The following is a 27,713-nucleotide window of genomic DNA, read 5'->3' as shown; positions in this document are numbered from 1 at the left end:
AAGCCTATATTAGTATATCGTCAACGTTAGCAGCCTATATTTGTGTATCGTCAACGTCAGCAGCCTATATTGGTATATCGTTAACGTTAGAAGCCTATATTGGTATATCGTCAACGTTAGCAGCCTATATTGGTATATCGTCAACGTTAGCAGCAAACTGTTTCTGTTTAAGGGGGCTCGGCGGTCGTGGCCATTTTTAGACGAACCAATCTCCTCTAGAAGAAGAGCTTACAAAGACACTGAAAAGTGAAAGTATTGTTCGATGGCTGACAGAACTAGACAAAAATAATGAAGACTTTAAACAAACAATTGATAGATTTTACTAGCAAAATATAATCTTAAATGTACGTTACACCTGTACACTCCAGTACTAGTATTCCTATTTGTGATTATATCGACAACCATCATTGTTAGAAAGCAGATGCAGCTATCAAAAAAATACTAGTACATTGATAACATAATATACAAAGTATAAAATGTCAAAAAGGCTCTAGTTGCCATACAAATAATTTCTACCATGCATACATTTGAATAAAAGCGATCGCTATTAACTGAAACTCGTTAAAATTGACCAACTTGTAGCTACTATTGATGTTTATGCTTAAGGGCTATGTAATTTCTACAGATGGCATTGCAGAGCTCAGACTCATCCAACTCTGGGATCTCATGAACGTTTGTTCTTTGAATATTCCAGCGATGTACCGAATGAACGTGATCAAACCAGCGGTACATCCAGCACCCTTACAGGCCCGCAGCAAAAACCGGATCACACCAGATCCCTGCTCAATGGCGGTCCTAGACAACCTGAAGGTATCCAGTAGTTTGTAATTCCTCTCCGCCTTGTCTTTAAAATCAATTTGCAGAAGTCTCAGGTCGCGGTCCGGGATGCCCAGATTCCTCCCCAAAGAAATCCATTCCTCTCCTATGAATTCAGACATTCTTTGCAGGTAGTGGTCACAAAGTACGCCTGCGAAAAAAGAAGGTCTCTATTGCGGTTTCTATTGCAAGTCATATATATAATTTAAGGGAACGATAATATCATTGGAAAAGTTAATATACATTGTAGCTGACAGCGAATAGCGAAGGGAACGATTATATCATTTGAAGAATTAATATACCTGGTACATTGTACCAATAACGGTTTCCCCAATTGTTCAAAGTGAGTTGCAATCGAAATCAAGACGTTAAAACCAAGTGGTAATGTATATACTGCTATCAGATACAAGTGCGTTGTTGAAGTGATGGATAGAATATCTCGAACAGTGACAGATGCACCAAAGAACTGCGTCGTTTCTCAACGAAAGAAAAAAATCTTGATTTTTGTTCAACTGAATTTAAGGTTCAATTGAGCTTTTTCTGACCACCTGGTGTCTGTCTGTCTTTTTGTAAACCTGACATTATATTACATCTTCAATTTCTTCTTTTGATCTAGTAAATTTTTTTAAATCAATCTCGCCAAAAATATCATATTGATAAATTTTTTTAGGTATAGGGTTTGTGGTTGTAGAAATATATGACTCAATTCCTTAAAAGGGAACATTTTTAAAAATTTGAAATCATGACGTTATTAATTTTTGTCATAATAAAGATAAAAACCATATACCTAATGATACACAAGGTTGTATTATAATAGGGTATTTATTTTTATTATGACAAAACTTTATTACGTCAGTTGTCTGTGGAATGAATAAAAAACAAGAGGCCCATGGGCCACATCGCTCACCTGAGAAACAATAGGTGTAATAAAATCAGCTTAATGGAGTCATAATACAAACTATCTGGACAATGTACGATAATACATAATACATACTTTGTATCTACACTACCTGAGGATACTTTCACACACGTTTCAGCTTTCCTGGCTGATCAGTTTCTGAAGAGAAGATTTTTAAAGATTTACTCTATATATTCCTATGTAAAACTTCGACCCCCCATTGTGACCCTACCCTACCCCCAGGGGTTATTATTTTCACAACTTTGAATTTACACTACCTGAGGATGCTTCCACACAAGTTTCAGCTTTGCCGGCTGATTAGTTTTTGAGAAGAAGATTTTTAAAGAATTACTCTATATATTCCTATGTTAAACTTTGACACCCCAATGTGGCCCCACCCTACCCCCGGGGTCCATGATTTTCACAACTTTGAATCTACACTACCTGAGGATGCTTCAACACAAGTGTCAGCTTTCCTGGCTGATTAGTTTCTGAGAAGAAGATTTTTAAAGATTTACTATATATATTCCTATGTGAAACTTTGATCCCCCATTGTGGCCCCGCCCTACACCCGGGGTTCATGATTTTCACAACTTTGAATCTACACTACCTCATGATGCTTTCATACAAGTTTCAGCTTTCCTGGCTGATTAGTTTTTGAGAAGAAGATTTTTTAAAGATTTACTATATATATTCCTATGTAAAACTTCGACCCCCCCATTGTGGCCCCACCCTACCCCGAGGATCATGATTTTCTCAATTTTGTATCTACACTACCTGAGGATGCTTCCACACAAGTTTCAGCTTTCCTGGTCTTATGGTTCATGAGAAGAAGATTTTTGAAAATTTCTCGAAATTTTTATAAATTCCTAATTATCTCCCTTTGCAAAAGGGCATGGTCCTTAATTTTCACAACTTTGAATCCCCTTAGCCTAAGGATGCTTTGTGCCAAGTTTGGTTGAAATTGGCTCTTGAAAAGATGTTGAAAATGTGAAAAAATTACAGACAGATGGACAGACGGACAGACGGACGGACGACAGACAAAAATAGATCAGAATAGCTCACTTGACTTTCAGCTCAGGTGAGCTAAAAAGTCTTTGCAAGACATATCTGTACCAGAAAAGTCAGTACTGTAAGAAAAATAGAAGGTCATGGGAATAGAAAACACTGAAAAGAAGTTAGAGTGGAGTGGATAATGCTAGTTGTTTGTTTTGAAAATTACCTGAATCGGAATAAATTAATGAGAAATCTTTGACGTCAGCCTGTATGTCAGGTTCGAATCCCAGGGCATCAATTAGCAATATAGCCTGTTGTCAAATATATAACTCAGATCTAAAACAATTATCTTCAAAAATTTCTGAAAGGCCGTTAAATTGAAACTTTACATTAGACGTACTGAAAAATAATGTGACTTGTAGAGTTGAAATAAAGTGCAATTCACTGCTTTTGGAAAGCTTTTTGATATTGAAAAAAATTAAAAATGATTTTCACTTTTCTATAACAGGTAAATAAGACACATACTTTATTTTCAAACTTTAGACGCTGCCTTGCCCAGTTGATTATGAACATTTCGCACCTCGCTGCGTCATCCTTACCACGGCAAACTCTGCGAACCTTAACATACAGGCGTCTGCGCAAAGCTTCGTCTTCCACCAAAGAGGATGCAAACTGTAGAACACTGTCTCTTCCAAGAGCACTTAACCGGAAACCAATGTACTTTGCAAGGGCGATCACTGTAAAGAATATATCATATCCATGCGAGCATATCGCAAATCGGATTCAAGATTTTAAATCTAAATATGCACTTCACTATGTATACTATCATTAACTCATTTAAGAAATAAACAGCAATTTAAAAAGTTCACCGGAATATGAAGTTGGTTGGTCACGTGATCAAATCCTGTGAAATAAACATAAAAATGTCTTGAGTTATAAGAAATACCTTGAACATGTAACATCCGGAATGGAGTTCGATCGATGTATGGAGCCGCTGACTACAGAAAAAAATCAAAGAGGCTTAATCCTATCACATAAACATCAATGAAAAAAAAATCCCCATTAAATCAAACTACATGAATGGCCATACCTTTGGAAGCGTGACCTTGATGCAGCCAGATCTAGGAGGTCTCTGTTTGACGGCACCCACATTGTAGCAGAGGTCTCCGGAAAACAAAGGTTCCTGGGATTGGGCTCGCTCGTCAACCAGAAACAAATCCCCAACAAACTGGGCCGTATCGAGGTAAGAAAAATAGTACATCCTTAGTACCCCATCCTCCCCGATATCTACCAAACCAAGGTTGAGGTCAAATGTGATCTCCAAGGATTCGCCGTCACACATGCCAAACTGTATGTCTTCTTCCCAACCGTAGGTGTAGCCATTGTCCTCCAAGTGCTTGATTCTGGAGGCGGCGGCCTCTGAGCGAACACACTGTATGGTGATCTTCTCCGGTTGTTTGGAGTGTTGTCTACAGATCAACGAGGTACGAGTTCCGCTGACGTCATTTGATAAGACGTCACCAAAAGCACAAAGATCTCGCTTCATCATTTGTCCAGAAAGATGTAAAACGATGATCCTGAAAATTAAGAACAATTGAGACCCACAGTATCAGTAGAATACAATGCATTTGTTTATCAATTTTACAGTATCTAGCATGCAAAAAGTTAAATCAAACACAACAATTTCATGATTTTATGCTTTTAAAATCATTGTTTATCGTATTTTTAAGTAAACTCATGATTTAAGAGCAGTGTTGTTTTTACTGATATTCTCTTCCCCCGGGAGGTAAGACAAGGACGAAATCTTCGGGCCTTTCTGATATTGTGACAGGGTTGGATGGCACCCATGGACCATCATTTTTCCTTACAAGAGTCTTTATTTCCGGGTTTCCTGATTAGATGAAAATAACAGGTGTTGTATGATAAAACTATACTAATAACACACTTCAATTTTTTTTCTTCGGTATACTTGTAATGAACTGTACATTTAAAACTTTACTTTACCTGTGCGTGCACGGGTTGACATTGCATATGATATCGGACATTTAAGAAATAGATACATCGACACCCGTATTGTTGACATTTACATAACCAAGCTTTAACCCTACAATAATGCTATTAATTTCACTACACTCTGCTTAATTAGTTAGAATCTAACTGTGTCTCGGGACAGGCCTTCACCACAGTTAAAATGCCTTCCATATACCCGTTATGTAGCAAAAAATTGTAGAATAGCTCCGAAACAATTTTGGAGAAAATTAATGAAGCTGCATTGAAAATAACAATCAAATTATTTATAACAAACCATTTTGAGACTGTAAATACCTTCCATCTAAAATTCAATTCATAAGAAGAATTCAACACCTTTTCCCCAACGTTCACGTATTTTCTTTGCTTCAGAGACAATACACTGAACGCATTCGTTTTTCACTCGCTTCAAATTTACACACCACGTTGACATTCGGAACTTTCGGGATTTTTTCTTATTAAATGCACTGAGCTATCTCCCGTATTTTCTTTGATGAACAGAAAATACAGCAAATTTTCAATGAAAATTTACACGTATTTGAATCATCGTTTTTTAGTTTATTTATGCAAATGTGATATTGTGGAAACATAAACTAAAGAGTCTCCGGTGAATGTAATGCGCATGCGCAAGATTGTAGATTAAAAAAAATCCAATGATTTCCGGATTTCTTAAAAGAATTTTCGTTGATTATTAATTAGTGAAGCTTGATGTGGAAAAGATAAAAACAAATTGGTAATCTTCCAGTACCAATGATATTTAGAATATATAAAACAAGAGACAGTACTTTTCCTATTTCTCGGTATTAAAGCCCAAAAATTCGAGTCTATTATTTTTATATTGTAGTACAGATTTCAGTGCAATCAATGCGATGAAATTACCACCTTGCAGGGTATTTCCAGTTGTGGATTTCAGTTCCTTTGCGATTTTATCGACGGTTTCGGCGAATATTTTTTCTAGATAAGAGTGTTTTGATTCTCGAAGACAGACAACAAAACCATTTATGTCCTCTTTATTCCATTGTTCTATTTCTCTCAATAACAGGCGAGCCTTATCTCCCATTGACTCTTCATTCTGCAATATGGTTATACATGTAATTGCTGAAATCCAATAGCTGACATGTAATAAATTAAGTGATTTTTTTGTCTTTGTTTAACCATTTAAACCGATTATCCAATACCTCTATTTTTTGGCGGAAATTCACAGAATCTATTTTGGACTGAAAATAAAAGGAGAAATTACAACTTACATGTATTTTATTTTCAACGTTCATTTTTTTTTTATCAATTGAACCACTTTGTTTTGGCACTAACATATTGTTTTAAACTTACTCGGGACTTGGCTGGGATTCTTCTTTCTTCCAATTTTTTGAGGAGTTTTTCTACATCAAGACCATTAACCAGACGCCTCCAGCATCGGCGCAGCGCCTCTTTTTCAGGCGACCGGAAGTCGTCGGATTCACTGTTTTCTGTTAAAAAAAAAATTTCATTTCAATTCCTTGGTTGTAAGACCAAAAATGTACATGTGTACGTACCGCTCAATTTTACAAAGTGATGTTTGTAATTATTGTAAAGAATTGATTTGCAAAAATGACAACTCGAGTCAACATGAAAAGTAATATTTGAGGGTTATATTTATTATGTGTCAACATAACGGATAGTGAAAAGTGTATATAAATAAGTTTTACACACCGATTCTCAAAAGATCATAGAACACAACGGATAAATCGTCTTCTGTGGCCTCATCACAAACAATGTGTAACCTCGCGTCCACACTGCTCACGTGCATAAATTCAGAGTTATCTTTCTTGTATGCTTCAAGTCTTTCTATGGATACCTCTTCTGTCTGCATTTGCAATAGATTAAGTCGTATTTGCTAAAGAATTTTTTTCTTTTTATCATTTAGATAAAATAGCCACGGTGAAAATAACTCTAACAGAATAACACAGCCAATTCGATTAAGAAAAACATGCACGTTAATAATTTGTTTTAATAGCATCCGCGCATGCTATATTTATGGTAATGAAGAAATTTTCAAAAAATGAAAATTTCATTTATTTTAATTGTTTCTTACCAAGAAAGAGATACAAGTCTCGCCGCCGAACGTGACAGGCGAGACGAGAATTGTCATGTTTCTGTCGTTTTCCGGCTCAATAGCAATACCTTCCTTGGGAACGCTGCAGTGAATTTGATTTTCTTTTGCCACCACTATCAGACCAAATGGGTCCTTTTCATGAATCTCAATCCCACTTAAGTTTACTCCCTATTATACGAAGAGAGGTGAATTTTTATAATTTCTTTAAAACATCAAACTTATTGATAGTGTATTAAGTCACATGTGAAAGGAACATTTAGTAATGTCAATATTTACAAGTATAATAAAATTAGGAAATCTACCGGAAGTGATGTAAGATTAGAGATGTTCTTTGGTGTCACATCCGCCCACTGGCCTTGTGGTGATCGAGTTCTAATCACGTGTTGCAGTGTTTTTGACGGTTGTTGGTATGGTACAAAGACGAAACATTCTCCCTGGTTTTATAAAAAAAAATACATAGTATAATGTAATTAACAAGCACACAAAGGATAAAAACCAAAAAAAGACAAAGTACAAACAACTTTTTTTTCGACTAGACATGCAATGCTTCCAAAAATCAATATTGTTTTTCAAAATTGCTCCTTACCATATCGACTGGTTCTCGAAGAAATTTCACAGTAACAAAGTATGACAGCAGTTTTTCGTATTTGTTCTTCAGATAAGCTCTGAGGTCGTTTGGATTCTTTGAAACGGAACACATGATATCGCTCTGTCTCAGCATCTCACGTTTGACAATTACAGCACACATAACTTCCTCTTCCTCGCTGTCCGAGTGTTTGATCGGCCGATAATACCTGAAACAGAAAACGAGCTATTTGTTACCAAATATATATTGAAGCTACTTACAAAAGTGTAGATGACAGTAACATTCTGTCTTGCATAAACTATTCAAAATGTCATATACATTGCGATTTTATAATATAAGTGCTATGAATTGAATATATCTTTCGATGATTACACAAATGTGTCCCAGTCTTCAGCAGGGAACGGGTTGTCTGGCTCCTGGTCGGGGTGCTCCTGTAGCTCGTTTAACATCAACGTTTCTATATCTTCGTTCTTATGATCATTTCTTCTGTCTTCACCATAATCATCGCCATTCATATTTGCGTAATGGGTAACCTCTTCACCATCACCATCATTTATATTCACGTCGTGGATATCTTGGAGTCTATCCTCTTTGTTTTCATCGCTCTCAGTGTTTTCCAACGCGTTCTCGTCTTCAGATACATCCTCGTTCCCAGTGACGTCGTCGTTTTCATCATCGTCTTTTTCAGATCCACCATCCAGTCTTTTTTCCTCCGTTGACATCAGTGATTCAGTTGAGCCCTGAGGTTTTTCGGTATCATTTGAATCGTTGTCGATCTCCTGTGTGAGGGTTTCCCCACCCTTGCCATCATTGGTGTCGCTTTCACTCTTTTTGTCTTCTGCTAAGGTCTCAATGTTTGCCCTATCGTCTATCTCATTATGTTTCCCCGCATCATTCTCCTCTTCCTTTCCAGCGTTATCTTTTCCATCCTCCTCTTTCGTATCCCCATCCCCGTTTTCCACTTCATCCTTTTTACTTTCCTCGAGTTGATCGGTTGTCTCTTCCTCAATCACCTTTTCCGCCAACTTCTGGATGAAATCTTCCAGCTTTTCCACGGCAACCGTGTTCACCATGATGTCATCATCGACCTTGTCCAGGATCTCTCTAGTCTGCTTTATGGATTTCTTGATGTCCAGGTTCAGCTTGATTTGGACCTGACGATCTAAGAGACACTTGGCTTCTCCGAATTCAAACCGGAACTCATCGCTATAGGTGGCGCAGTGGAGAGAAATATATCAGGTTTGTTACAAGTATAGGGAAAAATAATGGAAATTTTAACCAAATTGAAAGTATATGATTCATTAAACACGAACTTTTATAGTATTTTGCAAATATCAAACATAAAATGATCGAACAAAATATAAGAATTCTTCGATCATATTTAGCTTATAAACCATTATGAGGTTTTCACCTTTTCAAACTGCTGAGATCTTCCTTCCCATTTAAACTCAACGTTTCTCCATCTGCAACGAACCACGTACATGTAAGTCAGTCATATATCATCTACATGCTATCAGTACTTTCCTTGTCAAAATTCAAACTTTTTAGTAAAAGAACGTCTCACCAATGAATAAACCCCTGCTGGTAATCCCGACGACTTGTTCCGCCATTTTGATGTTCAGCTTCCGGAGTATCTCCTTGAAGTCTTTGAGTTCGTCCCTCAGCTGGAGCAGGTAGTGGGAGGCTGTTGTGATGATCAGCTTGGCCTCGTTTCCTGCCTTTTTGATCAGCTGTTTGTAGTGGTCATTCATCCAGTCTTCTGTCTCAACCTCCAGGATTTCTAGAAGGTTCAATTTACATTCTCGAAAAGATTCCAAAGAATGCGCATCCATCTTGATACGTTGTTCAGTTACTAGTTTTTCTCATAATATTCTGCAAATAATCGTTAAACGGGCACCATTGAATTTTCGTCTGTTGATTTAATTGTGGCCGATTTTTGTGTACAAATATAAATTACAATAAATTTCAGGAATAGAATTCATTGAATATTTCGATGAAAATAATCATTGAAACTCACCATGAATTGCTTTCCACCATGTTTGAATGAAACTTGATTTTGTTTTAAACTTATCGAATTGAGATTACCAAAGAGATAATGAAATGCTATACTACAGGTGTTCAGTGATATATTATGTAGATCTCGTGATCCAAGACGGTAAGTCACTGGACTTTTTAAAGATCGAAATGTATTTTGTATACAATGTATAGCCTAACATTTCATTAGGTCCCCTTAACCAAAAAAAAAATTGCCAAAAAAAAAAAGAAAGAAAAAAGAATGGAATGTTTTTAAAGTAACAATAATGGTAATCTTCTAGTCAAGAAAAATATCTGTACAGATATTAATATATTGAAACTCACATGTAAGAACACAATTAAAATTCTTACGACCATTTGCAAATAAGAAAAAAAATGAATCTGCTCGTAAAACAAATCGAAATGAGGGAAAATGAATTTGATGCATCTATTGCAATTTACTTTATATACATAATTATCTACAATGTATATGCATAGAATAACCCCATTAACTTTAAAAGAATTTTAAAAGCTTTCCTAAAATGAATGACTAAATGTCAGATGTACGCTGTGAAAGTTACATTTCAGTGACGGCGACATAGGGACTAGATTTTAATTAGTATTATTAGAAAGAACACTTAATCACCAGCCTTATAATGATGAATTTTGCTAAAATTTTAATGGAATGTTGATATAAATCGGACACCCTATATAAATGTTTCAGAACTGTACATGTTCGGAAATAAGCGAAATGAGGTCACCATAGAACTGGTGAAAGACAATACTTCAATCGAATCACGACACATTATCCAAAATTAGTGATCCGAGGTGATGGGTTATCTAGTTCACTGGACATTTATAATTTCATATATAGAGTGTTCCATAATATCGGGTTCCATTTAAATTTTATTAATCACTGATCATAGATTATGTTTCCGCGTGCCAACGTTTCATATGCAAAAGTTTTCATTATAAAAAGACAATTCGATGCATGAAAGCAATCCCTCCGGCAAAATAACTTTTTTGTGAAAATTCGTTCTACTGCACCGGTGTGGTTCTGTACTCAGTAACACGGCTCTCTTCTGCTCAGGTTGGAATATGAAGTTCTAAACCATACATCTTTATCCAATAGTGAAAGGGATTCAAGACCCATAAATAAATCAAAGTACTGAAGAACTGACGGGAGTTGATTTTGTCGATGTTTATTTATTTTAAAATCTTGCATGACAAGTACATGTAGTTTCTAATTTATGAAGTTGAATTACGCACATTTTTATAATATGAATTTTTGGACTTTTTCGACAAGAATGTCGAGAAACCCCCATATGAATCATGTTAAATAATATTTAAAGATAAAATTAATTCAATCAAACTATGTATCAGTAATAGAAATATTTCTCGAAAATTGTATGGATCCAAGCAATATTGAACTCTAGTCTCGTTCAACCAATCGCTCGGCTGACACCGTAAATTTCCGACAAGGATTTACAGAGACAGCCGAGCGTCGGTTTTAACGAGACTATATTGAACTCTGGCGTAGGAATACATACGACTACAAAAAATATTTAAATTGTTCGTACCATTTAAAATCTGACTACATGTATTTTCAAGGTATTTATAAATAAGTTTCCTTGAAAAACAATGATTTAGCATACATTACATCGAATTTATCAATTAATTTCAAGAACTAAGTCTTGTCAGCAGCAATGATTTGTGCTGAGGTTCAAACACTGTTTCACTTTCGGTTTGTCTGAGTAACTGCATAGGAGAGTTGATTAAAATCAACTCCCAAAAAGGACAAAATTAATTTTTTTCTTTTAATTGAAACTGACAGAATATAACATACATAGTAAAGCATCAAGTTAACATTCGTTGGTTGACAAATACTGTCTCGGACAGCAAGAGACATTTCACGACAGCGAAATAATCCATAAACAAAAAACCTCAATGGACCAGCCATATCGATATTCCTACGCATTTAAGTCCTCTCGTCGCTGTATCACAATACGACAGGCGGTGGGCCACAGACAACACAAAATAGGTCCAAAATATCACAAAATCCAGCCACATCATAACTCACATTCACACTTTGATAGCGATCTTAAATTTAAAACATAATCTGAGAAGGTATCAGTGAAATAAATACAAATACTCAAGGGAACAACTCCACAGTGTAAATGTCTCTTGGTTTTCCTTTTCGAAAAATCAAAAATGTTTGTTGTATCATTTTTACAACATATATTCTCTAAAGAAAAGTAACAATTGACAATTATAATATTGTAACTTCTCATGAGATTTCATACACATGGCGAGACAGATTCTGGTGCTTTAAATACAAACAGCTCTTGCAAAAGGGGAGATAACCCGTCTCAAAAACACATTCACTATGTCAACTTTGGCAAGAAATAGGACGCATAGTTCAAAGTGCTCCAGTGTCGTTTGTGTCTGGGACATCTTGGTTCTGTGTCTCATCTTCTAGAGACTGTTCATTTTCCTCCTTCGGAGAATCGTCTTCCTGACTTGGATTTCCATTCCGCGCAAGCGTCTTGACGTATTTCAAAAGGGAGGAAACGGAAGTCGCCATTTCGTTGATATTGAATTCATTCGCTTTGATCTGGTTTAACATTTCGTATCGAAAACTAGATATATCCTGTTTAATTTCTTCAAAATCGTCTGAATAATAAAACAAAGGTTCATTTTAGCTTCTTCTACTAATAGAATATGATAATATGTAAATAAATATTTTATGGTCGTTTCAATTTGATATATTTTTTGCGTACCTTCTGTAACTTCTGCTTCGCGCTGTATATCGAATATATAGCGCTGTATAATAGTCTGTATCACTTTCTGAAATAAATAAAGAAAAAATGACTTTACATTGAAAGCATTTTCATTTTTTTCATTATTTTTTTTAGTGACAAATGTCTAAATGATAAATGGATAGCATGTAACAATATAAGACTTGGAATTCCAGTTCGACACTTCATTTTTTGGGGAAAAATATACTAGAATTGATATAACTTTGCACCAAAGACTGCATGTAATCAAGTGGCAAACGGGAGACTCCTTTCCTTTAAGTATAGTGATGTCTGGATGAAAAATGAGAATTTCCATTTGTAACTGTTTGACACCTAACCCAAAACAACCCGGTAGTCAAGTGACTAACGGTAGACACCAATAATTTACCTTATAGTCTAATGGCTCCATTATGATACTTTGGCTCCTTCTCCTCATGTCCATATCCTCTGGACTCAGGGTGGACTCGTACATTTCTATTGTGGCAATATCCACACTGCGGCACCCATGCTCCTGCTAATGAAATACATGTGAATATTTAGCTCTTAATCGAAGTGAAACTATTACCCATATAGTGTTCATGCAGCTGATTGAAACGTCAAAACAGACTGAATGACCATAAAATACAAATGATTTTCCATGGAGTGAAATTCACAAAAGACATCACGCACTGCTGAAGACGTCCCGTTGGTATTGGAATGATCCGGGTCTATCTTACTTCCGGAGACCTCGTCAGGGGTTTCCCTGACGTCATCAGCACTTTTACAGCAACAGCAGACCTTGATGATTTTGTTGACCAGTGCCCGAGGTCCCCCAAGAATGTTGAGGGGCACGGGAAGGGTGCATCCCTCTCCTATGTACTCCATGTATAGCAGGCTTCGTGAAAATTTCCACTCACAATCTGCGTCTTCCTGTATATTACATACAAGGCCTTCATTGTTTGATAATAATTATTATTCACGAAAGAATTGAATAAGTTAGTTTGAATTCTGAACTTTCATTTATAGTCGTGAAGGCTAAAATCGTGAAAGTTTTAGAAACGTTATAAATTGGTTAACAAACTGCCTCAAATTAATCATTTCACATGTATGAGCATTTTGGTCCTTAGAATAAAGACTGGGCGATATTCTTTATCTTTTGGGTATTTACGGTCTACATGTACAACCTCGAACAAATAATAGCACCACAGTATCCATATCCAGTTCATAAAGATATAAAATGGTATGGTATAAACTAGATTCTAGTAAGCCCCTCACCGCAATATTTTGAAATGATCTGGTCATCACAGCTATGAACATGTTGATAAGTACAGTCACAGTCACAATATTGAACACGCCGTATATGATGTAGCCTATGTCCTCAGTAAAATTGTTCTGGTACTCTCCCAAGGATAAAACATCAGTGTCTCCTCGGCCAAATATGGACCAAAACACAGTCCGAAAGGTGACCAGCACACTGGAAAGGACCAGAATGTCAATTCAATAGCAGTAAGTGAGATTTACTGAAGTTTCTGATGTGGCAACAAAAGAAGCTTTTATTTGCAACATGGTTTCATTTAGGAACAATACACAATGGTGACCAAAATTCAAAATATTCAGATTCAACATTTACCTCCTCTATGCTTAGAACAAGAAGGTAAAGAAACTGATGACTATGTCAATGTAGAGAAAAGAGCGAGGAACTTACGTCCCAAAATATTTTTCTGCCTTGAACTGGAATTCGTGGTCCGTGATTTCGATGTCGTCATGCACGCTGTAGTACCAGTAGAGGTTGTGTAGCCCCACCATGAAGGAACCAATCACAACGATGAACAGCAACATAAACTTCAGAATGTCCTGGAAATATAGAAGGTCACCATGTAATGGACTCAGCGTCTGTTGTCGTGCACTATATATGTGATAATCGTGATTTATTGTGTAGCAAAATTTATGGTTTAATCTTGAATCTTTTTTCTAAAATTAGATGCAAAAAGATTGGAAATATAAGCAGTTATTGTAGCATTTTTATCTTCTTCATTGTCACAAATGTTGACCTTTGTTCAGAAACTGTCACGATTCAGCCAGTATTAGCTGTGAAGTATATTAACTTTAATTCAATCGGATTACGGGCACTTTATGTTCTGCAAAAATAAATGAAAATCACGCGTACTTTCACCATTCGACCTAAAGTGATCTGTAGAGGACCGAGGGCTTCATTGGCAGGTAACAGGTAGGAGACACGTGAAAAGCTCAGGATGTTGGCAACGGCAAATAAGGCCTCGGCAGCATTGATGGGGTCAAAAGGTTGCCAGTAAAACCTATCTGTAAAGTAGAAGAGTGGTTGCAATAGAGGCTAAGACACACAAATAACACTGACACAGATTTGTTTTGTCTTGTTATTTATGAATGTACATGTGGACGTGTGTACCTGCATTTAGCCAGTAGAACTGCCATTCCAGAAAAAAATACTGGTCAGGATCTGTTAGATTGACATTCAAGATGTACTTCAAAGCAAACTGGCCCTGTTCAGTAGTGAAAAGCGTAGATGGCATCAAAAATGGATAAATGTGTAATATATAATGTTAATAGCATCTGATGAATTAGCTTTCCTCTGAAATTAAAAAATGTAATCTTAATTCCGAAAATTGAAGTCCTTTGCGAACCTTGATCATCACCATGTATCGCAACGTATATGAGGCAAAATATAGGCAAAGAAGGGCGGAATCCATTAAGTTATACCATGACTCTGTGTAACTCTCTATTCCAAGAAGGTAGATTTGGTTACACTCCTGGCAGGCAAAACCTAGAAAATATTATAAATATTATATCAATCAGCGACAGCTAGAATTTATTTATGTACTAAAGTTTTATTTCAGCAGAAAAAATAGCCTTCTTTTGTCATAAATCATTTAATATTTTTTAACACTCTAATTGCCCACACAATTTACGATGCCTTATTGCGACACAATCCGTGTTTAATATACACGTGTACGTGTACTTATATTTGTACTTATCTTATGTGTTATATTCTGTATTATATACAGTGATCAAAAGGTACAATTTGAATCGAAATTTCAGAAGAGGTTCTAAGAGATTTTTATACAATCAGCGAAGCAATAGACGCCCATTTATCATAATTACCAAAGACCCATATGGTTATAAGAAATTCTGTGATGGACGGGAAAAGGGGTCTCATTGGGAAATCGTCTCCCATGAAGGTGCCATTGGTGAAAGACTTGAATGAGCTGTAGACTCTGTGTAGGTCCTGGTGCTGGGTTCTGAGTGAGTTGGTGCTAGAGGTGGTCTGAGAGGACTCGGCCGTGGAGATGATGATCAGCACCAGGAAGGAGATGAAAGACAGCATCTGGCAGATGAACTTGATGCACGGGTACTTCAAGATATGTATCATCTAAAAATAAAATAGCACGGCTAACAACAAAGAACATAACTATTTTTTTTCTCGCCATAAATGATAATCCTTCTTACTTTCTGTACTTAACTACTCCCACCGTTATAACTCGCACAAAACAATTAGGAAGCGTTTAAATCTTTATAATTCCTTTTTGATTGGTCATATAAATTGATTAACAGTACGAAACTACATGTATCTTATATTCGACCAACATATCCAATAGATGGAAGAACCACTATGTACATTTCAATAGATGGAAGAGCCAGTATTTACATTTCTTAATCTTTAGTTAACTTACTGATTTTTAGACGGGGTCACGTGACCCCGTATATTGGTTTACTGTTAGCCGAAGTCTCAGATCGGAAGGCACGCGTAGAACACATGAATTGAGTCTACGAGTAAGAAAATAGTGCAGAAAATTGTCATGCACTTCAGTAAATATGTATTATATGGCATTATTATATTATTCCAACTTGTGGATTTTCCCTTGGAGCACAAAATTGAATATATCTAACGATTAAAATTATATTCTTTGATATAGTTGTTTGATATTCCCGGTTAGTAGTAATTTTAAAAATTTTTCCTTGGGGTCTTATTTTACATAGTATACCGTTGTGTCAATTTTCTACAATTATGAAGGCCGGTATTGAGTAAAATTTAGTCAAAGTATCAGGCAATTGCAAAAAAGCCGAATGAACATAGATTGTAACAACTAATTCAAACTCATAAATTTTGAAAGCATATTTGAGGAAATCCAGGACAATAACAAATGCAAACTTTCAAGACCCCGTCTTTCAGTACTCTCAGTACTTTGATTTAAAACTAGTTTTAACCCGATTCGCAACATGAATGTGTATATGTATATGAAAGAAGTTTATTTCTCTAAACTTTTATCTTCACAAGTTTGCGAAGATGTAAAACAAACGCAAAATGCTTCATTTAAAGGCAATAAACCGTCTACACTCTGCAATGAGTGGCGCAATTAATTTTAGTTTGATCTTTGGAAAATTGTTTGTCTAATGATGATTTCTTTATCTTTATTTTGCGGGGGATGATTAATAGGAAATTGAAAGGTATATTATGCTGTGGAAGAAATGTAAGGGTGCATTTTTTTAACGGGGAGAATAGGTATCGGGTGAAAAAATTTCGTTTAGTTATTTTTAAACAAGGTCTCAGTATTACATCATGAATATTGATTGGCCCGCTAGAGTTAGCGATAGAATGCGTTCTGTTTTCCACAGACTAGTATTCATCTTACAAATGAATTTTTAATAAGAACCTTTGACATTTTTGAGTATACACAAAGACTACATAATGTTTTAAATATCTGGACCACACGTTTGTGAACACTGTTGGAAATACTGATTTTCAGCTACATTTGATATGAAATATTATATCGTCTAAACAATCTGTGTCTTTATTTAAGCAAACCAATTTTTAAATTTTTAAAATGTTTCAAATTTGTATTCATTTTCAAATATAAAAAATCCAGCAGTATCAATTTTGCTTTACATTACTGTACTATCTTAGCATGACAGGAATACCAAAACCAGGGAAAAAGTTACAAAACAAGAGGCCTATGGGCCACATCGCTCATCTAATCAATTTTTGAAGCCCTTTATTTTTTTTCTTTCATATCCGTAGAAATTTAAACTCAAACGATTGATGTTGCACATGAAAAAATATACAGTTTTTCAAATGGTAATTTCAAAAATAGGAGCAATGATCACCAAAAGATTTCAACAGCCTTTTATATACAACTTTACACCCTTAATATTAGGCTATGTCATCGATCCTGGGTTCCCGACTTACAAAATTGAAAGTTTAAACAATGTGCATATTTTTAAATACATATGATTATATGGGTCACGATGTAAGGTGGTTAATCAAATAAGTATTTTAATTATTTAAGAAATGAAGATAATAATTTTTCTATTGATCGACGTATCAAAGAAAAAATTGACCGGAAAACTTCATCAATGCGCGTAGCGCATTGATGAAAAAGTTTTCCGGTCAATTTTTTCTTTGATACGTCGATCAATAGAAAAATTATTATCTTCATTTCTTATCATTTAATAAAACATTTTCAAATTAAAAAATGTGAAGTGTCATTGATCAAAAATGTAAATAATGTAAATGAAGCGGCGCGTATGAATACAAAACAACAACAGCAACAGTATTCAAAATGGATTTGCCTTCAGCTGATGCAGAGCTATTGAGCTGAATTTAATGGATTAAACACAAATAGTGAGTTAAAATCTGAACCGGCTGAATTGAAAACGAAAGGAAAATACATGCGATAGCTTGTGATATTATTCACTGTGCAGAAAAACTCGTAATAAAACTAGTTTTCATGTGAGATCGCTGGAATATGCAACTGGACATAACCATCCAAGGAGAGGCGATCGTGGACGAAAATAGCTGATATGTCGACAAAGAATAGTATGTATAAGCGACTTTTGTAAATGTTGTGGTACTAGATAGCCAGTGATGTACTTAAATGGTATATCTGCCGCTTGGAATGCGCCGAAGGAGTTGATGCATTGCTCATAGCTTTTCTTTACGACGCTTATTCTGATGACCGATCATGTACGTGTGTAAATTTAAAATTTATCGTTACCAAATTTGAACAGCAGTGTTACCGTGAAAGTGTATAGGCCTATATGTTCGTTATAATATTCCTGGAAAAGGAACAGCCAGCCTCGCTGCAAATGTTGATTGATCTCAAGCAGACGAAATCGTGTGAAGACGCTTAATTTTCTATTTCGCGAATCAAATAATGTGTTTTGTTTATTTTTGAAGGTTTAACTTTCAAGTTTTTATGTTTATAAAGTTGTATTTTGTTTGCTGACAATAAAACAGACACAACTTTACATTTTGTTGACAGTGTTTATCTTGGAAATTCCCGTTCTATAAATAGTGTTAGATCAGAACAGTTGAGAAAAGTAGATCCGGCAAAAATTTTATTGATGCAGGTATCAAAGAAATTTTTCAACCAATCAGAAGCGCCGATATCTCATCAAACGAATAAATATTAAATGATTCGATAATTGACAAAAAAATTTAAACCGTAAAAGTCAGAACAACTGACCTTTGGATCATGAATTTCATATATTTTAAATTTGCATCTTTGCTTCTTTGACGATGAACTTATTTTGTTTTAAAAATTTCCATTTAAACAAGTTTATAAATTTAAAAAGTGTGGCTTTAGAGGAGGGGATATTATGAATTCACACTTTGTGTTCTCTTTACTCATTAAGGTCTTCCGTTTCCAACGGAAGACCTTATAGTTTTCGTACTGTTTCTTATTAAGGTCTTCCGTTTCCAACGGAAGACCTTATTGTTTTCGTACTGTTTCTTATTAAGGTCTTCCGTTTCCAACGGAAGACCTTATTGTTTTTGCTTTGTTTCTTTTCCTCTATTATTATTATTATTTTTTTTTTCTCCCACGTTTTCTCAAAAACGCTTCAGTCGATTTTGATTAAACTTTCAGTTATTGTTTATGACAAAATTTGTAAGAAAAGTACGTGGGATTTTTTTGGTCGTCACTTCCGGTCCCGAGATATTAAAGATTTTATGTTTTTGCTTGTTCACGAGTTTTCTCCAAAAGTATTTAAGATAGAACTTTCAAATTTTCAGAGATCGTAGAGAGTGAACGGCCGCAGTGTACTACGCATATCCGAACGTCCGCCGTCACTTCCGGTCGTCAGCGGAAGGAAATGAAAAACCTTAATTTTTCAATTTTTTGAACTTGAATTTTTTTTATGTTACTATTCGATAGAGACACTCTAAAAACCTCTGAATATGAAATCTGTTTTAAAATCGATCCATGCATTCTCGAGATTTTGGGCTCCAAAGTTCTGAAGCGAGAGTCCGCGTAGCTCAGTCGTTAGAGTGGTGGACTTGTGTCCAGGCGACCCGGGTTCAGTCCCCGAGTGCCGATTATTTGTTCTTGCTTAACTGTGTTTTGTTTAACGATTTTATCTTTATAATGATGGATTTGAATGTTTTCCGTTTTCTTTTTGTCATAAATAAAAATAATAGCGGCTTTTTTTCAGTACAAATATAGAGCTCTTTTCTGTCAACTGCTCGCTAAATTCGGACGATTGTCGCATTGCCGGCATCAAAGACATGCCGCCGAAGCACCCCTGCAGTTCGACCGCATTAGAGTTCACTGGATCGCTTTGCCGGCATCAAAGAAATGCCGCCATTTCAATGATTGTATACACACAACATTTAGCAATGCACCAACGTTTTTAGTATTTCACATGGCTTAAAAAGAAAGGTTGTTTTGTATTTATTCAAACATTTAGATATGTACCTGTATGCATGTATACATGCGTTTATTGACAAATGTTGCGTTTATATTGAATTCCTGAACACTAAAATCTCTCTCTCTCTCTCTCTCTCTCTCTCTCTCTCTCTCTCTCTCTCTCTCTCTCTCTCTCTCTCTCTCTCTCTCAAAGATCTACTACAGGTAACATGGAGTAATGAGGCTAGAGGCTAATGTACATTTGACGTCAAAAAAGTAAATACGTATTTTTTTCTAGTTACGGGATATTGTCTACGGATGTTATTTTTTGAAATTCACTGTTCAATGATTTAATAACAAATCTATTGACTGTCTGGGATTAAAAAAAACGATTTTTATTATCAACTGAATGCTTAACATTGGTCATTTAGACATAACACTTGGGTATCGTTTGGATTCGGGAAAATGGGGAATAAATAATCATACTATATTTCTAATGATGTAGGTTATTTTATTTGTTGACTCACCAGAATTTTTTATTATGCAGTTATTGCGGCAAAGAAAAACTTGAGACAAAAAGAAATATAATAGATATGAAAAAGCAGATAAAACAATTATAAATTTCTTTATCAAATCAGAGACGTAAATGTTATTTATGTCTCTGATCAAATCGATTTCTGATTAATCTCTCTCTCTCTCTCTCTCTCTCTCTCTCTCTCTCTCTCTCTCTCTCTCTCTCTCTCTCATCATACATATGTAGTGTTTAGCATGTAAATGTTATGGCATTTTATATATCTTATTTCTGAAAACTTTAAAAGTAAAAAGTAAATCCATAAATTGCGTTTGATGTAAGATTTTAAAAGATTATTGCAAATGTTTCTCGACTTGTTGCAATACTGCTGTTGTCATAGGCAAAATCCCATCGTGAGCTCTGGACCGGTAAATGTCCGAGTAAAAATAAACTGGCGACTTCGAGAGAATAATGCGTATATCTCCGCTATTGTAAGACCCATCAACTTAAAATTCGGCAGGAGTGTATCTCAAACATTACTTTTATGAAAAATACATGCACGTTGCGAGTGTTTTAAAGATTAATTGATACTTTAGGATTTTGAAGCGAGCTGTAGTTTTCTATCTGGGTCAGAGTTCGACCTCTTTCTTTATTTATTGTTTCATTGAAATTAATGTTGAAATGGGCTTGGCCCCTGTGCAGCCACGTAATATTTCTGTTGCATGTATATTTCTTTTTTTCCGTTTAGTCTGAATATACGATAACGTGTGAACTACTTATGAATGTTAGAACTGTGGAAATTACTGCATCAAATTTTTACCGAATAAATTTACGTGTTACTGATTTCGTTATTTCTACATTTATAAAGATTCTATCAATCCTGCTGAAATAAAACAGTCAAACATAATAGTAAACGACACGAACAAAAATTCTCAACACTGAAATACATGGGTAAACTGCATCAGTCATTGTTTTAGGACTTCCCCTAATAGTTGTTACACGAATCCGAGATCCACACCTCAAAATTCTATTTTCGATTTATTTACGACGAAAATCAAGCTCGGGTCTTTTCACCCCCCCCCCCCCCCCTCCAGACAAAAACACGCGTCAATATTTCAAATGACATCGCACTGTTACCAAACCTAAATAGTCAGACATCTTACACTTTGTTTTTCATCTCATACAAAAACTCAGCTCTTCTCCCGGGCGGAAACGCCCCAAATTCAAACACAAATTCGGGAATTATTTCGCGTCAGCCATATTTTGAGACACCTGCAAAGGCTGTGTGTTCTAATCTCGCCGGAGCCAAGATTTGTTCTTTCTCTCTATTTCTTTCTCTGCTTTTTATTTAATTTTCTAACTAAAATAATCAACATAAAAGGGTTGTTGGACTGTAGTACAAGTTGAAAAACACTCTTCAATTAAGATTTAGACAAAAACAGTCTTTTATTATTAGGGTCTTCCGTCTTCAGCGGAAGACCCTCTATTCTTATTGTTATTAGGGTCTTCCGTTTACAAAGGCAGACCCTCTTTTTTTCTTCGGTTTCTTTTTATTACAGGTTATTAGACCTGTTATTAAGTAAAAAGACCTCTTATTTGATATGAAATAAAATGGGACTGGTCCTTAAAATTAAGGATCCTACAGGTGTATAATCCTTCATACATCGCTCTTTTAGATCACATCTGCATTTCCTGATATGTTTCGTTGATGAAAGGTCATTTCCTGTTCTAAAAATCGGACGGAAGACCTCCTCGTTGCTCGCAACGAGATCGTGTCTAGTTAAGGTCTTCCGTTTCCAACGGAAGACCTTATTGTTTTCGTACTGTTTCTTATTATTATTATTATTATTTTTTTCCACAAAATTTGTGCACGCGATATCTCGAAAACTATTCGGCCGATTTCGACCATTTTTTCACAGATGATTGCCAGTGGTCATAATTCTAGAAGTTTTTTGAAATTTTGAAATCGGCACTTCCGGTTCCGATTTACGGCCGATTTTGTAAGTTTTTACGACCCATTTTGTGCAGACATAAACTCAGAGACTATAAGAGATATAAATATGAAATTTTCAGGATAGGTAGACCATAGTTTGAAGATGTGCAGAACGTATTTTTTTTGCGCCAGTGGCGCCATTCCTTTGAGCTCGCCTAGGCTCGAAAATTGGATACGAATTTTGCATCAAAAACTTCATACATTTTGATCTGTATCTTTTTATCAGTTAATATTTTGTTAAGACATATATTACAAAAGTGGTAGATAATCAAAAGTTCTTTCCAAAAAATTTAAGAAAAAGGGGCTGGCCCCTTTATTTAGGGGCCAAAACACTTATAAACTCTAATACAAATAACTTAAAAACGATAAAGATTTTGTAATGCATTATAGAAGCAAAGTTGTTGATCGTACCAATATCTATTAGAAAAAATCATTGGCACGCCCATTTATTACGTAATTAGGAATTTTTAGGGGCCAGAGTATTTAAACTTTGACGCAATATAACTAGAAAAGTAAACATATTTTGTTAGACATCGTAGAAGAGAAAATGTTTGAATTTATGATTTAAATCGATTCCACTTATCACAACACGAATTTCCGTCCCCATTAGGGATCTAGAGGGCTGGCCCCTTAAATATTCAAACATTTGTATCTCAAAAATGATAAACAATTTTTAATAGATGTAAGAACAAAAAATGTTAGAATTTGTAAGACCTTTCGATTGAATTCAAGAATAAGGGGCTGGCCCCTTAAATTAGGGGCCAAGACACTCGTTAACTCTATTACAGATAACTTAAAAATGATAAAGATTTCGTAATGCATTATAGAAGCAAAGTTGTTGATCGTAACAATATCTATCAGGGAAAATCATTGCCACGCCCATTTATTACGTAATTAGGGATTTTTAGGGGCCAAAGTACTTAAACTTTGACGCAATATAACTAGAAAAGTAAAAATATTTTGTTAGACATCGTAGAAGAGAAAATGTTTGAATTTATGATTAAAATCGATTCCACTTATCACAACACGAATTTCCGTCCCCATTAGGGATCTAGAGGGCTGGCCCCTTAAATATTCAAACATTTGTATCTCAAAAATGATAAACAATTTTTAATAGATGTAAGAACAAAAAATGTTAGAATTTGTAAGACCTTTCGATTGAATTCAAGAATAAGGGGCTGGCCCCTTAAATTAGGGGCCAAGACACTCGTTAACTCTATTACAGATAACTTAAAAATGATAAAGATTTCGTAATGCATTATAGAAGCAAAGTTGTTGATCGTAACAATATCTATCAGGAAAAATCATTGCCACGCCCATTTATTACGTAATTAGGGATTTTTAGGGGCCAAAGTTCTTAAACTTTGAGACAATATATCTAGAGAAGGAGACATATTTTGTAAGCTTTGTAAAAGAGAAAATGCTTGCGTTGATAATTCTAATCGATTCCATCAATCAAAACACATATATTTGTCTCCATTAAGGATCTAGAGGGCTGGCCCCTTAAATATTCAATCATTTGTATCTCAAATATGATCAACAATTTTAGATACGTGTAATAACAAAAAATGTTAGAATTTGTGAGACCTTTCGACCGAATTCAAGAAAAAGGGGCTGGACCCTTAAATTAGGGGCCAAGCCACTCGTAAAGTCTTTTTCATATACCTTAAAAACCATAAAGATTTTATTATGCATTACAGAAACAAAGTTGTTGATCATAACTATATCAGTTTGTAAAACGCATTGCCACACCCATTGATAACGTAATTATTGATTTTAGGAGACTAAACTCTTAAATCTTTAATATGCAAAATGTGAAAAAGCAAAACACTTTGTTATGCATTTTAAAGGATATTGACAATCGTATACATTATCTGAAAGGGAGTGTTTGAGGTGGAATTCAGAAATTTTATTGATATTTTAATCGTATCGTTTAAAAATTGAACGGAAGACCTACTCGTTACTCGTAACGAGATCGTATCTAGTTATTATTATTTTTTTCCACAAATTTTGTGCACGCGATTTCTCGAAAACTGTTCGACCGATTTTAACCATTTTTTCACAGAAGATGAGACTTGATATAAACTTCATACATTTTTGAGATTTTTCCTGTCGTCACTTCCGGTACCGATTTATCGGCCATTTTGCACATTTTTACGACCCTTTTTGTGCAGAGTTGATCTCAGAAACTATCAGAGATATGACTATGAAATTTTCAGGATAAGTAGTCTATAGTTTGAAGTTGTGCACTATTGTGTTGTTTTGCGCTAATGGCGCTATTTCTTGGAGCTCGCCTAGGCACGAAAATTGGGTACGAATTTTCATTCAAAATTTTCACACGTTTTGATTTATATCTTTTTATCAGTTGATATTTTGTTAAGACATATATAACAAAAGTGGTAGAAAATCAATAGTTCTTTCCAACAAAATCCAGAGAAAGGGGCTGGCCTCTTTATTTAAGGGCTAAGGCACTCTTAAAGTCTATTACAAATAACTTAAAAAAGATAAAGATTTTGTAATGCATTATTGAAGCAAAGTTGTTGATCGTACCAATATCTATTAGAAAAAACCATTGCCACGCCCATTTATTGCGTAATTAGGGAGTTTTAGGGGCCATAGTACTTAAACTTTGACGCAATATAACTAGAAAAGTAGACATATTTTGTTAGACATCATAGAAGAGAAAATGGTTGAATTAATGATTTAAATCGATTCCAGTTATCAAAAAACGAATTTCTGTCCCCATTAGGAATCTAAAGGGCTGGCCCCTAAAATATTCAATCATTTGTATCTCAAAAATAATCAACAATTTTAGATGGGTGTAAGAACAAAAAATGTAAGTATTCTTAAGACCTTTTCAAAGAAATAAAAAAAAGGGCTGACCCCTTAAATTAGGGGCCAAAGCACTCGAAAACTCTATTACAAATAACTTAAAAACGATGAAGATTTTGTAATGCATTATAGAAGCAAAGTTGTTGATCGTAACAATATCAGTTTGTAAAACTCATTGCCACACCCATTAATGACGTAATTAGGAATTTTTAGGGGAGTAAAACCTTAAATCTTTAATGTGCTGTATGTTTAAATGTGAGTGGAAATTCTGAAACTTCATTGATATTTTAATGGTATCGTTCGAAAAATTGAACGGAAGACCTCCTCGTTACTCGTAACGAGATCGTATCTAGTTATTATTATTATTATTATTATTTTTTTCCACGAATTTTGTGCACGCGATTTCTCGAAAACTATTCGGCCGATTTCGACCATTTTTTCTCAGATGAAAGCCAGTGGTCATAATTCTAGAAGTTTTTTGAAATTTTGAAATCGGCACTTCCGGTTCCGATTTACGGCCGATTTTGTCAGTTTTTACGACCCATTTTGTGCAGACATAAACTCAGAGACTATCAGAGATAGGAATATGAAATTTTCAGGATAGGTAGACCATAGGTTGAAGTTGTGCACAATGTAGTTTTTTGGCGCCACTGGCGCCATTTCTATGAGCTCGCCTAGGCTCGAAAATTGGGTACGAATTTCGAATCAAATTTTTCATACGTTTTGATCTGTATCTTTTTATGAGTTGATATTTTGTTAAAACATATATTACAAAAAAGGTAGATAATTGAAAGTTCTTTCAACAAAATCAAGAAATAGGGGCTGGCCCCTTAAATTAGGGGCCAAGACACTCATAAACTCTATTACAAATAACATAAAAACGATAAAGATTTTGTAATGCATTATAGAAGCAAAGTTGTTGATCGTACCAATATCTATTAGGAAAAATCATTGCCACGCCCATTTATTACGTAATTAGGGATTTTTAGGGGCCAAAGTACTTAAACTTTGAAGAAAAATAACTAGAGAAGTATACATAGTTTGTTAGATATCATAGAAGAGAAAATGTTTGAATAAATGATTTAAATTGATTCCACTTATCAAAACACGAATTTCTGTCCCCATTAAGGATCTAGAGGGCTGGCCCCTAAAATATTCAATCATTTGTCTCTCAAAAGTGATCAACAATTTTAGATGGATGTAAGAACAAAAAATGTTAGTATTCATGAGACCTTTCGTATAAAATCAAGAAAAAGGGACTGGCCCCTTTTTTTAGGGGCCAAGGCACTCTTAAACTCTATAACAAATAACTTAAAAACGATAAAGATTTTGTAATGCATTATAGAAGCAAAGTTGTTGATCGTACCAATATCTATTAGGAAAAATCATTGCCACGCCCATTTATTACGTAATTAGGGATTTTTAGGGGCCAAAGTACTTAAACTTTTACGAAAAATAACTAGAGAAGTATACATATTTTGTTAAACATCATAGAATAGAAAATGTTTGAATAAATGATTTCAATTGATTCCACTTATCAAAACACGAATTTCTGTCCCCATTAAGGATCTAGAGGGCTGGCCCCTAAAATATTCAATCATTTGTATCTCAGAAATGATCAACAATTTTACATGGGTGTAAGAACAAAAAATATTTGTATTCTCAAGACCTTTTCGATCAAATCAAGAAAAAGGGGCTGGTCCCTTTTTTTAGGGGCCAAGGCACTCGTAAACTCTATTACAAGTAACTTAAAAACGATAATAATTTTGTAATGCATTATAGAAGCAAAGTTGTTGATCGTACCAATATTTTTTTGAAAATATCATTGCCACGCCCATTTATTACGTAATTAGGGATTTTTAGGGGCCAAAATACTTAAACTTTGACGAAAATTAACTAGAGAAGTATACATATTTTGTTAGACATCATAGAAGAGAAAATGTTTGAATCTATGATTTAAATCGATTCCACTTATCAAAACACGAATTTCTGTCCCCATAAAGGATCTAGAGGGCTGGCCCCTAAAATATTCAATCATTTGTATCTCAAAAATGATCAACAATTTTAGATGGATGTAAGAACAAAAAATGTTAGTACTCATGAGACCTTTCGTATAAAATCAAGAAAAAGGGCCTGGTCTCTTTTTTAGGGACCAAGGCACTCTTTAACTCTATTACAAATAACTTAAAAACGATAAAGATTTTGTAATGCATTATAGAAGCAAAGTTGTTGATCGTACTAATATCTATTAGAAAAAAATATTGCCACGCCCATTTATTACGTAATTAGGGATTTTTAGGGGCAAAGAACTTAAACTTTGACGCAATATAACTAGAGAAGTAGAAATATTTTGTTAGACATCATAGAAGAGAAAATGTTTGAATTTATGATTTAAATAAATTCCACATGTGAAAACACGAATTTCTGTCCCCATTAAGGATTTAGAGGGCTGGCCCCTAAAATATTCAATCATTTGTATCTTAAAAATGAACAACATTTTTAGATGCATG

The 27,713-nt window shown here is 34.9% G+C and overlaps 2 protein-coding genes across 6 annotated transcripts in view; both read right to left on the bottom strand.

Moving 5' to 3' along the window:
- Positions 1 to 195: 195 nt before the first annotated feature.
- LOC128186673 (uncharacterized) lies at positions 196 to 9,554 on the bottom strand. Of its 2 annotated transcripts, XM_052856514.1 has the most exons (17): positions 9,434 to 9,554; positions 8,981 to 9,288; positions 8,828 to 8,879; positions 7,789 to 8,622; positions 7,417 to 7,624; positions 7,133 to 7,264; positions 6,810 to 6,998; positions 6,428 to 6,581; positions 6,068 to 6,204; positions 5,917 to 5,955; positions 5,621 to 5,810; positions 4,475 to 4,601; positions 3,801 to 4,287; positions 3,657 to 3,708; positions 3,236 to 3,447; positions 2,937 to 3,021; positions 196 to 967 (listed from the first exon to the last, which is right to left on the bottom strand). In XM_052856514.1, the coding sequence occupies exons 2-17, from the start codon at positions 9,246 to 9,248 to the stop codon at positions 609 to 611; spliced, it is 3,525 nt and encodes a 1,174-aa protein (XP_052712474.1). In that variant the 5' UTR covers positions 9,249 to 9,288; positions 9,434 to 9,554; the 3' UTR covers positions 196 to 608. The 2 variants fall into 2 exon arrangements, with proteins under 2 accessions (XP_052712474.1, XP_052712475.1); XM_052856515.1 differs by lacking the exon at positions 2,937 to 3,021 and having other exon boundaries at positions 784 to 967.
- Positions 9,555 to 10,629: 1,075 nt separating this feature from the next.
- The window catches only part of LOC128189747 (short transient receptor potential channel 7-like), a 68,841-nt gene continuing 51,757 nt past the window's right edge, over positions 10,630 to 27,713 (bottom strand). For 3 of the 4 annotated variants that reach the window (XM_052861483.1, XM_052861484.1, XM_052861481.1), the window contains 10 exons: positions 15,345 to 15,612; positions 14,867 to 15,006; positions 14,632 to 14,725; positions 14,374 to 14,525; positions 13,912 to 14,060; positions 13,482 to 13,680; positions 12,897 to 13,136; positions 12,616 to 12,741; positions 12,210 to 12,276; positions 10,630 to 12,102 (listed from right to left, as the gene is read on the bottom strand). In XM_052861483.1, the coding sequence (XP_052717443.1) occupies positions 11,849 to 12,102; positions 12,210 to 12,276; positions 12,616 to 12,741; positions 12,897 to 13,136; positions 13,482 to 13,680; positions 13,912 to 14,060; positions 14,374 to 14,525; positions 14,632 to 14,725; positions 14,867 to 15,006; positions 15,345 to 15,612 (1,689 nt within the window). In that variant the 3' untranslated portion in view covers positions 10,630 to 11,848. The remainder of the gene's footprint in view (positions 12,103 to 12,209; positions 12,277 to 12,615; positions 12,742 to 12,896; positions 13,137 to 13,481; positions 13,681 to 13,911; positions 14,061 to 14,373; positions 14,526 to 14,631; positions 14,726 to 14,866; positions 15,007 to 15,344; positions 15,613 to 27,713) is intronic. The other variant, XM_052861482.1, reaches the window with a different exon arrangement.

This window comes from Crassostrea angulata, chromosome 6 (genome assembly GCF_025612915.1).
Source record: "Crassostrea angulata isolate pt1a10 chromosome 6, ASM2561291v2, whole genome shotgun sequence".
In the NCBI taxonomy this organism is placed as follows: Eukaryota; Metazoa; Mollusca; class Bivalvia; order Ostreida; family Ostreidae; genus Magallana; species Magallana angulata.
Note: the sequence above shows the minus strand (reverse complement) of the source record. Positions and strands in the feature narration are given on the sequence as shown.